We start from the raw sequence: 13,323 nt of genomic DNA, 5'->3' as shown, positions 1-13,323 counted from the left end.
CTAGGAAATTACGACAGAATCGAATGGTTAACTAAATTAAACGAAATTATTCATATAAACGAAAAGATAGGTATAGGCGACGACAGTTTCACAGAGACCGAAAAGAACGCGATCAAACAAATTTTATTATTCCTGAACGACACTGTAAAAGAATTAAATTTTGCATGGGAACCAATTCAAACATATAGCGACGAAGAAATAGACGAATTATTGAAAGAAAATCACGATTTAGTAGGACACCCCGATATACAAAAGACATACGACCGCATTCGTGAACGGCACAGAGTACCAGATTTGATGAAACGCATACAATAACATATAGAATCATGCGACACCTGCCAAACATCTAACACTACACGTATCAGACCGCGCGAAGAACCTTGTATCACCGACACACCCCTCGAACCAAACGATAAAATTGCTATGGACTTATTAGGCCCACTGAAAAAGACGAAAAAAGGCAATCAGTACATTCTATCCATACATGACGAATTGACAAAATACTTAATACTCGTACCACTAAAAACTCAGCAAACGGAAACAATTTGGAACGCACTCTTGAATCATTACATTTACATCTTTTCCGCTCCAAAAAAGATATTAACTGACCGCGGACAGAATTTTATATCTAGTTTAATGCAACAGTACGAAGACGCGTTCAAAATCAAACATATCAAAACGACATCCTTCCACCCACAAAATAACGGATCGTTAGAACGGACACACGCAGTAATAACAGACATGTTAAAATCGATGCAGCGAAATTCGGATGAAGAATGGGACGATCAACTTAACTTTGTATGCCTTGCATATAACACAATGATACACGACTCTACTGGTTACACGCCATTCGAACTCACATTCGGACACCAAGCCAATCTTCCCTCCACAATATCCAAGAATCCCCAACGCACATACGCAGACGAAGTCACGTTCCGCAAAAAGGAATGGGACTCTAGACTCCGACACGCTCGCGAAACATTGATCAAAAGTAAACAGCGATATCAGCGCGATCAAAAACGTAAAATTATAAAACCTCAATCAGTTTTCAAAGAAGGAGACTCCGTTTTAATACATAACGATCATAAAAGGCATAAACTTGATGTGGAATGGTTAGGACCGTACACGATTGATAAGGTATGTACTCCATACTATCTGATTCAAGACAAAAAGATACACGGTAATCGTTTAAAACCTTACTTTCCAGGTCGACGCTCCTCTTTGCCGGAATAGTATCCGCGCAAATAAATATTACACCATTAGAAGGAAACTCTGTATTCGTAGAAAACATAGGAAAAGGATATTTATACAGCGACACTGCCAATGTAATAGTAGGATTAGACACTAGCGACATATACGAACAGATAAGCGCAATAGAATCATATAAATTAACAATAGACTCACGTGCAATCAGCAAACAATACGTCGAAGAGTTAGGCGGATTACAAAATCGCATCAATAACCTAAAACAACTCGCAAAACACTTGAAAGCGTTAACACATACCCGGAGCACACGAGGTCTGCTTAACATCATAGGTTCCGTATCGAAAAGTCTGTTCGGGACTCTCGACGATGATGATCTTACGCTCATAAACAAAAATATGGACAAACTATTCGATGATAATAATAAAATCAAGACCATAATAGCTAATTAAACAGCACTTATTAGAAAAATTGTAAACTCAGAAAACCTAAACCACTTAGAGAGATCATATAGTGATATATTAAAATTACAACAGCAGGCAAATATCGATAGATCTATGCTTAAGATAATCATGAAAGTCGGCACCGCGATGCAAACTTTACACTTCCAATTAGATGAAATAGTTAACGTCATGATATTAGGCAAACAAGGAATAATTAGTCCACAAATACTTGACCCCAATGAATTCATAGAAAATTACGCCAAGGCAATAGGTAGCCAGATGTACAACACCGCGATTTCTGCCAAAACCGAACATTTTCAATTCATACTCGACATCGGTGATCTTAAAATCTTCACAATAGATGACAAAATATTTTTCAAAATCATAGTACCTTTAGTCTCTAACACAGAATGGAACATATTACAAGTATATCCTATGCCGAGTAAAAGAAATGGAGTATTTTTGGCTCCAGTAGTCGAACATCAGATGTATTTAACTTCAGGTCTTTCATTTATAAACGCTGATATCGAGTATTTCAACAAACTTTGTAAGAATCGAGCCGGAACCACTATATGCAAACAAACACTACCAATCCATGACAGAAATTCAAGAACCGATTGTCGCAGCGAAATAATAAATTTCAAACCACACATTGAACATTGTCAAATAACTGTACTTAAGATTGAAGACATTAGCTTTATACCGCTCAAAACTAGCAACTGTTACATTGCGATACCAGCAAATCCGATAGAAATAGACACAATTTGCCAAACGAAACATACCTTACAAAAACTTGACAAGCCTTCCATCATAAGAGCTAACACTTCTTGCGATTTATTGTACAAAGACGAACACATGCGTATAGGCGAAACAAAAAACGAAGTCATATACGAAATCAAAACAAAAACCCTAGCGCTCAAAACAAACGATAGTTTCACTCATCTGTTAGATAAACTCCAGCGAGCACCGAAAATAATAGATAATTTACAAGGCTATAAAACAACGATCGATAAAATAGGCGACGAGATAGAAACTCTTAATTTCGAACACAGAATTAAAAATATACAGTATTGGGGACTAACCACGCTCCAGATATTAGGGTACATAGCATTAGGCATACTAGGTATATATGGATTAAACAAAATAGGGGTATTCAAATGCATCAGGAAATGTATACCGAACAAATAATGTATCAATTTATTTTGCTGCCGAAATGAAACTGTAATCAACAGCCACAATGCGACAGCCCCACCAGTACCACTCACCCTGGGCTCAACACCCAACATCTATATTCCAACCAACACATACCACTCAGATGAAGAGGAGGAATCAGCTGTAATTTTCAAGCCACGTCAAGTCCGATTCCACAAAAGTCTTCTGAAGAAAACTTGAGGGATCAAGTTCAATCTAAGAAGGGGGGAATGTCACAGACGAAATTCGAGCAACTGTATATAACAAACCGAAATTCCGAACGCTTTATCGCGTGTGACCGTCCGGTCAGCACCCGTTCTCAGCCGCCTGAGTGGCATTCGATCACTTCAGCCGTTCTCCGAATTTTACACTAAGTATAAACAAAACCTTCTCCCACTCCAACGATTGGAAGAATATAAATGCTCCCTTCAAAATCATTCAGTCAGTCTAATAAAAAAATTCTTAACTAATCCAAGTATCGAAAGTGTATCATCGCGAACCGAAAAAATTGTATAAATTGAGTAAAAAATAAAAAGAACTTAATCTCCTTTTCGGAAATTAACAAGTTCCTTATTTTTACCTTAATTTTACACGACATCCTAATCGCTCCTATTAGGGTATCAACCATGACACACACCTTTCCTAGATGTAATGAGAATTTTCTATTATTGTCCTATTGCACCCCAAGATACCTAACCTTCTATTTAGTCATCAACAGGTACTTGCCCATATTGACGTCCTTGACCTTGTGATACGATTTCCGGTAAGTAGAATCACCTCCGTCTTGTCTTGAGCTAATTTCAATCCAGTTTCGGTACACCACCGATTCTTCTGCTACTTCAATATCGGGCCTACCACCAATCGTGGGACTCCTCTGAATTTTCCTACTAGGCTTAAAGGGATCACCTTCCTCGTCTCCCCTAGTCTTCGGTGCAACCGATATGGTGACGTTGTCACTTATTCTGATGTCCGACACTATCCTTGGGTTTTCAATACTAACCGCCAACCTCTTGCTATTCGCCTTTGCGCCAGTCGCTGTTACTGTACAAGGGGGTGCCTGGGGTTCCACCTCCTAGCCAAAACCGTTCGAATGTATCCAATCATAACCGAAAGAACTCGCCAAGTCGTCAACAAAAAGCCAGTATAATAGAAATAAAAAATATATAACGAATAAATAAATAAATAAGTATCTAAGAGCAAAACATAGTTATATCCTCATAATTAAATATTATCTTAGAAATTTCTACACAGCTACAATAAACTAAATCTATCAAGCTAAATTTATATAACGCTAAAATAAACTAAATATATCAAGCTAACGCCTGCGCTTCAATAAGAGGCCTGATGATACATACGCAGATCACCGCATGTATAAATAGATAATATAGTAATAAATAAATAAACAACCAGCTAACTAAATAAATAAATAAATGAATAATAACTAAATAACTAAATAATAAATAAACCAACATAACTAATAATAAATATTAATAATAAATAAGTAAATAAATAAATAATATCAAAACAAATAATACATAAATAATCAACCAATAGTTAAATAAATAAATAAATAAATAAACGAGTAAAGTAAATAAATAATATAAATAAGAAACGCATATACCTGCATTCCCCAACCCACACGACGCCGCGTAACTCAAATAAAGCCTCCACGTACGCAGCACCCGTCATACTTATTTATTCTTATTTATTCACCAAGGAAGTTTGACTCGAGTGGCGAAATAAATAAAATAAATAAAATAAACGATATATAACTAGAACTCTGGTCGACCCGACTTTATTTCTTCGTAATAGGAACTTAAGTCGAGCCGGCCGTACATACCCTAGTGTGCTGCCCGTAAGGTGGCGACGCCACACATCGACGCGACAAACCACCTCGCCTGCGCATCGTTCGGCACCACGCGTACGTCCTGCCACTACCATTACAATAATGGCGTCAAATCTATCCACGTGCGCGTCTCGATATTAAAGAAAATCGCGTATTTCTTGTATCTCACGTTGTCGCGCAATGCGAGTGCTACATCACATCCAGTAATACTCAATAACAATTCTTACCCGCTAGTATAAACTCTACGGCGAATACAATCCTCTCCACGCCACGCAGGTGCTCGCCGAGCCCCTGTTTGCCAGCAGGAGCCCGAGACCCGCTGCCCAATCGGTAAGCGTCCGTCCCCGAGAGTTGGTCCTGGGATTTCCCCATTGCATCGAGTGGGCATTGAAGTCCCAGAGGACGAGTACCTTGCGGGGGAGGCATCTCCCGACGCACTCGCCGACCCGTTCTAGGAAGTCCCTGTACGCAGCCAGGTCGATGTTGGGGGAGTCGTATACCGCTACCACCATTACTCCACTCCCGTATGGTCTGGAAGAGCAGATCTTGCGCCCTTCTCGACCTACAGAGATTGCATTGGAGGAGGCGCCTGAACTACTCGGTCACCTCTATGGCCTCCTCCCGACCATCTGCCGCTGCTGCTTTGGCGGTTCTCCCTGGTGTCCTTTCCGCAGCTGCTGGCTCGCGGATTGATCTCCTCCTCTTGACTTTCGGGGGGGGGGGGGGGGGGGGACATTCCGCACCGCCCATCCTGTGATTGGCGGGCGTCCCGAGCGACTCGCACAGGGAGCACTTGGGAGCAGAGGCGGGACAGCCTCTGGCGCGGTGTCCGCTTCCGCCGCACCTGTAACACAGGTGCCCTCGATCCTTGCTGGACACGCATGTTGCGCGTACGTGCCCCACCTCCAGAACCTGAAGCACTGCAGGGGCCGCTTCGGGATGGCTCGAATCCTCGCGGTTGACCAGCCCAGGGCTATTTTCCCTGCCTGGGATACTTTCCGGGCTCCTGCCACCGGGCACTTGATCCAGGCAGACCCTAGGCCACCTCTGCCGCCGTTCTCGCCGACCTGAACCTCCGCGCAGCCGCATCCTGCCGCCGAGGCCAGTGCTTTCCGCAGCTCCTCCTTCTTGACCGAGATGTCTATCCCGGTATCTCGAAGCTCCGCCATCCAGGTAGGCGTGGCGACTCTCACCGCAGTTGCGTCTAGCGCCTCGGCCAGACGCGTCGCCAGCAGCGTCGCCAGCAGCGTCGCCTTTTCCCTGTTCCTGTCTCCAGGGAATCTGATGATGATGGTGCCCGTCATCGCCTTCTTCATCCCCACCTGCTCCACGCCGAGCTCCGAGAGCGGGACCTCCGGCTGCCTCGAGGACGTCGGCGTACGACATCCATGCTCCCTCGTTCAGCGTCAGAGTCACCGCGGATGTTCGCGGTGCGCGAGGGAGCGTGACCGCCTTGGGTGCCTGCGACGGTCCTCTGCTTGTTGCGGCGGCGCTCGCTTTCGCCGCGCCTGTCGTCCTGGGCTGGGATTGCTGCTGGCGTATCCTCGTCGGCGGTGCCACGTTCGCCCCTTTCCTCGCTGTCTCTCCTCCAACGGCGACGGCTGTCTTCCTCTGATTTTTGTTCTTCCGTCTCTTCTTCCTCGCCTCTACCACTCTCCACTCCCCACCCTCCTGCTCCCTCGGGAGTGTAACGTCAATTCACATCAGAGACCAGGCCACACACCACGGATAGGATGGCACCCAGATGTCTGCATATCCTCCCTCAATAGTCTTAGAGTAATGTTGTCTCATCGAAATTTGTTACTTTTCATCCAAACTCTAAGGTAAATATATTAAATTAATATACACAATGTATCCGGTTGATCTCAGACCACACATATATTTCGAAATTTATTTTTTATTTATGCCAAATTTAAATATATATTATTCGTTTTATATGATTAACAAACCATTCCTTATTCAAGTCAACTATATAATATTTTCTCTATTGTTGTGCATCTTAACTCTTATCATTCTAGTTGAAATTATAAATATTCGATTCAATTGCATTTTGTTCATAATCGAAGTGCCCCAGGATCAATGGATATTCGACGTGGAGACCGAATACTAGTTTTCTTGCCATTATTTCACGGTTATGCGTTCGGAATGATGAATACGGCAATAAGTTGCGGTGCAGCTGTGTACATAATGGGAAATTTCGAGTTAGAAACGTTACTCAGTTCCGTAGAAAAATACAGAATTACGCATATACCATTGGTCCCTCCAGTTTTAGTTGGTCTTGCGAAGCATCCAATGGTGCCAAATTACGATTTCAGCAGCGTGAGAGAGATCGTTTCCGGTGCGGCACCGCTTCCGCCGGATGTAAGTTTTTCGTCCAAACTACCCAACGTAATACGTTATAACGTTATTCTATAAAACGTAATACGTTATAACGTTATACCATATAACGTAATACGTTATAACGTCATACCATAAAACATAATACGTTATTACGTTATTCTATCTAACGTAATACGTCATAAAGTTATGCTATATAACGTAATACGTTATTACGTTATACTATATAACGTAATACGTTATAGCTTTATACTATAAAACGTAATACGTTATAAAGTTATACTATATAACGTAATACGTTATAATGCTACACTACCTAACGTAATTCGTTATAACGTTATACTATATAACGGAATACGTTATAACGTTATACTATATAACGTAATACGTCATTACGTTATTCTATATACCGTAATACGTTATAACGTTATACTACCTAACGTAACACGTTATAACGTTATACTATATAACGGAATACGTTATCACGTTATACTATATAACGTAATACGTTATAACGTTATACCATATATCGTAATACGTTATAACGTTATTCTGTGGAACGTCATACGTTATAACGTTACACTATATAATGTAATCCGGTATTCTCTTAGACGTAATGAGTTATAAAGTTATACCATATGTCGTAATACGTTATAACGTTATTCTGTGGAACGTCATACGATATAACGTTACACTATATAATGTAATACGGTATAACGTTATACTATATAACGTTAAACCGTTATAACGTTATTCTATAACACGTAATACGTTACAACGTTATACCATATAACGCAATACGTTACAACGTTATACCATATAAATTAATACGTCATAACGTTATACTATATAACGTAATACGTTATAACGTTATACCATATAATGTAATACGTTATAACGTTATTCTATAAAATACAATACGTTATAACGTTATACCATATGACGTAATACGTTATAACGTTATTCTAAGTAACGTCATACGTTATAAAGTTATACTATATAAAGTAATACATTATAACGTTATGCTATATAACGTAGTACGGTATAACGTTATACTGTATAACGTAATACGTTACAACTTTACACTATAAAACGTAATATGTTATAACGTTATTCCATATAACGTTATACTATATAATGTAATACGTTATACCTTTAAACTTTAAAACGTAATACGTTATAACGTTATACCATATAACGTAATACGTTATAACGTTATAGTATATAACGTAATGGGTTATAACTTTACACTATAAAACGTAATATGTTATAACGTTATACCATATAACGTTATACTATATAACGTAATACGTTATAACGTTATGCCATATAACGTAGTACGTTATAGCGTTATTCTATGTAACGTCATACGTTATAACGTCACGCTATATAATGTAATGCGCTAGTACGTTATACTATATAACGTAATACGTTATAACGTTATACTATGTAACGCCATACGTTATAACGTTACACTATATAATGTAATACGTTATAACGTTATATCATATAACGTAATACGTTATAACTTTATACTATAAAACGTAATACGTTATAAAGTTTTACTATATAACGTAATACGTTATAACTTTATACTATAAAACGTAATACGTCATAAAGTTAAAGCATATAACGTTGTAGTATATTACGTAATACGTTATAACGTTATACTATACAATGTAAAACGTTAGAACGTTATTCTATGTAACGTCATCCGTTATAACGTTACACTATATAACGTAATACGGTATAACGTTATACCATATAACGTAATATGTTATAACGTTATACTATAAAACGCAATACGTTATAACGTTATACCATATAACGTAATACGTTATAACGTTATTCTATGTAACGTCATCCGTTATAACGTTACACTATATAACGTAATACGGTATAACGTTATACCATATAACGTAATACGTTATAACGTTATACCATATATCGTAATACGTTATAACGTTATTCTGTGGAACGTCATACGTTATAACGTTACACTATATAATGTAATCCGGTAGAACGTTATACCATATAACGTAATAAGTTAGAACGTTATTCTCTTAGACGTAATGAGTTATAAAGTTATACCATATGTCGTAATACGTCATAACGTTATTCTGTGGAACGTCATACGATATAACGTTACACTATATAATGTAATACGGTATAACGTTATACTATATAACGTTAAACCGTTATAACGTTATTCTATAAGACGTAATACGTTACAACGTTATACCATATAACGCAATACGTTACAACGTTATACCATATAAATTAATACGTCATAACGTTATACTATATAACGTAATACGTTATAACGTTATACCATATAATGTAATACGTTATAACGTTATTCTATAAAATACAATACGTTATAACGTTATACCATATGACGTAATACGTTATAACGTTATTCTAAGTAACGTCATAAGTTATAAAGTTATACTATATAAAGTAATACATTATAACGTTATGCTATATAACGTAGTACGGTATAACGTTATACTGTATAACGTAATACGTTACAACTTTACACTATAAAACGTAATATGTTATAACGTTATTCCATATAACGTTATACTATATAATGTAATACGTTATACCTTTAAACTTTAAAACGTAATACGTTATAACGTTATACCATATAACGTAATACTTTATAACGTTATTCTGTGTAACGTCATACGTTATAACGTTATTCTATGTAACGTCATACGTTATAACGTTACACTATATAACGTGATACGATATAACGTTATACTGTATAACGTCATACGTTATAAAGTTACACTATATATCGTAACTCGTTATAACGTTATACTATATAACGTAATACGTCATAATGTTATACTACCTAACGTAATATGTTATAACGTTATAACGTTATACCATATAACGAAATACGTTATAACGTTATACCATATAATGTAATACGTTATAACGTTATTCTGTAAAATGCAATACGTTATAACGTTATGGCATGTAACGTAATACGTTATAACGTTATACCATATAACGTAAAATCTTATAACGTTATTCTATACAACGTAATATGTTATAAAATTATACTATATAACGCAATACGTTATAACGTTATACCATATAACGTTATACGTTATAACGTTATAGTATATAACGTAATGGGTTATAACTTTACACTATAAAACGTAATATGTTATAACGTTATACCATATAACGTTATACTATATAACGTAATACGTTATAACGTTATGCCATATAACGTAGTACGTTATAGCGTTATTCTATGTAACGTCATAGGTTATAACGTCACGCTATATAATGTAATACGCTAGTACGTTATACTATATAACGTAATACGTTATCTATGTAACGTTATAAGTTATAACGTTACACTATATAATGTAATACGTTATTACGATATACTATATAACCTAATACGTAATGACTTTATACTATATAACGTAATACGTTATAACGTTATACTATATAACGTAATACGTTATAATGCTACACTACCTAACGTAATTCGTTATAACGTTATACTATCTAATGTCATACGTTATAACGTTATTCTATCTAATGTAATACGTTATAACGTTATACTATACAATGTAATACGTTAGAACATTATACCATATAACGTAATACGTTATAACGTTATACCATACAATGTAATACGTTATAACGTTATTCTTTGAGATGCAATACGTTATAACGTTATACCATATATCGTAATACGTTAAAACGTTATTCTGTGGAACGTCATACGTTCTAACGTTACACTATATAATGTAATACGGTATAACGTTATACTATATAACGTAATACGTTAGAACGTTATTCTCTAAGTCGTAATACTTCATAACGTTAAACCATATGTCGTAATACGTCATACCGTTTTTCCGTGGAACGTCATACGTTATAACATTAGACTATATAATATAATACGGTATAACGTTATTCTATATAAAGTAATACGTTATAACGTTACACTATATAACGTAATACGTTATAACGTTATATTATATAACGTAATACGTTATACCTTTACACTGTAAAACGTAATACGTTATAACGTTATACCATATAACGTTAAACTATATAACGTAATACGTTATAACGTTATACCATATAACGTTAAACTATATAACGTAATACGTTATAACGTTATACCATATAACGTAATACGTTATAACGTTAAACTATATAACGTAATGCGTTATAACTTTACACTATAAAACGTAATATGTTATAACGTTATACCATATAAAGTTATATTATATAACGTAATACGTTATATCGTTATGCCATATAATGTAATACGTTATAACGTTATTCTATGAAACGTCATACGTTATAACGATATACTACCTAACGTAATACGTTATAACGTTATACTATATAACGTAATACGTTATAACGTTATATTATATTACGTAATACGTTATAACGCTGTTCTATGTAACGTCATACGTTATAAAACTATGCTATATAAAGTAGTACATTATAACGTTACACTATATAACGTAATACGGTATAACGTTATGCTATATAACGTAATACGTTACAACTTTACACTATAAAACGTAATATGTTATAACGTTATACCATATAACGTTATACTATATAATGTAATACGTTATACCTTTACACTATGAAACGTAATACGTTATAACGTTATACCATATAACGTAATAGTTTATAACGTTATTCTGTGTAATGTCATTCGCTATAACGTTGTTCTATGTAACGTCATACGTTATAACGTCACGCTATATAATGTAATACGCTAATACGTTATATTATATAACGTAATACGTTATAACTTTACACTATAAAACGTAATATGTTATAACGTTATACCATATAAAGTTATATTATATAACGTAATACGTTATATCGTTATGCCATATAATGTAATACGTTATAACGTTATTCTATGAAACGTCATACGTTATAACGATATACTACCTAACGTAATACGTTATAACGTTATACTATATAACGTAATACGTTATAACGTTATACTATATTACGTAATACGTTATAACGCTGTTCTATGTAACGTCATACGTTATAAAACTATGCTATATAAAGTAGTACATTATAACGTTATACTATATAACGTAATACGGTATAACGTTATGCTATATAACGTAATACGTTATAACGTTATTCTATGTAACGCCATACGTTATAACGTTACACTATATAATGTAATACGTTATTACGATATACAATATAACGTTATACTACCTAACGTAATACGTTATGACGTTATACTATATAACGTAATATGTTATAACGTTATACTATATAACGTAATACTTTATTACGTTATACTATATAACGTAATACGTTATAACGTTATACTATGTAACGCCATACGTTATAACGTTACACTATATAATGTAATACGTTATTAAGTTATACTATATAACGTTATACTACATAACGTAATACGTTATAATGTTATACTACCTAACGTAATACGTTGTAACGTTATTCTATAAAATGTAATACGTTATAACGTTATATCATATAACGTAATACGTTATAACTTTATACTATAAAACGTAATACGTTATAAAGTTTTACTATATAACGTAATACGTTATAACTTTATACTATAAAACGTAATACGTCATAAAGTTAAAGCATATAACGTTATAGTATATTACGTAATACGTTATAACGTTATACTATACAATGTAAAACGTTAGAACGTTATTCTATGTAACGTCATCCGTTATAACGTTACACTATATAACGTAATACGGTATAACGTTATACCATATAACGTAATATGTTATAACGTTATACTACAAAACGCAATACGTTATAACGTTATACCATATAACGTAATACGTTATAACGTTATTCTATAAAACGTAATACGTTATAACGTTATACCATATAACGTAATACGTTATAACGTCATACCATAAAACATAATACGTTATTACGTTATTCCATCTAACGTAATACGTCATAAAGTTATGCTATATAACGTAATACGTTATTACGTTATACTATATAACGTAATACGTTATAACTTTATACTATAAAACGTCATACGTTATAAAGTTATACTATATAACGTAATACGTTATAATGCTACACTACCTAACGTAATTCGTTATAACGTTATACTATATAACGGAATACGTTATAACGTTATACTATATAACGTAATACGTCATTACGTTATTCTATATACCGTAATACGTTATAACGTTATACTACCTAACGTAACACGTTATAACGTTATACTATATAACGGAATACGTTATCACGTTATACTATATAACGTAA

At 35.2% G+C, this 13,323-nt stretch overlaps 2 protein-coding genes across 2 annotated transcripts; one reads left to right on the top strand and one right to left on the bottom strand.

Moving 5' to 3' along the window:
- Positions 1-2,907: 2,907 nt before the first annotated feature.
- LOC126877040 (uncharacterized) lies at positions 2,908-4,511 on the bottom strand. Its single transcript, XM_050639884.1, has 4 exons — positions 4,459-4,511; positions 3,564-3,909; positions 3,418-3,479; positions 2,908-2,979 (listed from the first exon to the last, which is right to left on the bottom strand). Exons 1-4 carry the CDS (start codon positions 4,462-4,464, stop codon positions 2,908-2,910), a joined length of 486 nt encoding a protein of 161 aa, XP_050495841.1. The 5' UTR covers positions 4,465-4,511.
- A 1,937-nt stretch (positions 4,512-6,448) lies between these two features.
- Positions 6,449-7,098, top strand: LOC126877044 (uncharacterized). The gene is made up of 2 exons (XM_050639888.1): positions 6,449-6,506; positions 6,750-7,098. The coding sequence occupies exons 1-2, from the start codon at positions 6,463-6,465 to the stop codon at positions 7,096-7,098; spliced, it is 393 nt and encodes a 130-aa protein (XP_050495845.1). The 5' UTR covers positions 6,449-6,462.
- The last annotated feature ends 6,225 nt before the right edge of the window (positions 7,099-13,323 follow it).

Source organism: Bombus huntii, unplaced genomic scaffold (genome assembly GCF_024542735.1).
Source record: "Bombus huntii isolate Logan2020A unplaced genomic scaffold, iyBomHunt1.1 ctg00000113.1, whole genome shotgun sequence".
Taxonomy (NCBI): domain Eukaryota; kingdom Metazoa; phylum Arthropoda; class Insecta; order Hymenoptera; family Apidae; genus Bombus; species Bombus huntii.
The sequence above is the reverse complement of the archived record's forward strand: the minus strand, read 5'-3'. Positions and strand labels throughout refer to the sequence as shown.

Coding starts and splice junctions, on each gene's coding strand:
- LOC126877040 (XM_050639884.1), bottom strand. Junction 3,480..3,563: donor GGTCAAGGACGTCAATATGG/GCAAGTACCTGT, acceptor CATTACATCTAG/GAAAGGTGTGTGTCATGGTT. Junction 2,980..3,417: donor GGATGTCGTGTAAAATTAAG/GTAAAAATAAGG, acceptor TGAAAATTACAG/CTGATTCCTCCTCTTCATCT.
- LOC126877044 (XM_050639888.1), top strand. CDS start 6,463: ATGTTGTCTCATCGAAATTTGTTACTTTTCATCCAAACTCTAAG. Junction 6,507..6,749: donor CTTTTCATCCAAACTCTAAG/GTAAATATATTA, acceptor TCATAATCGAAG/TGCCCCAGGATCAATGGATA.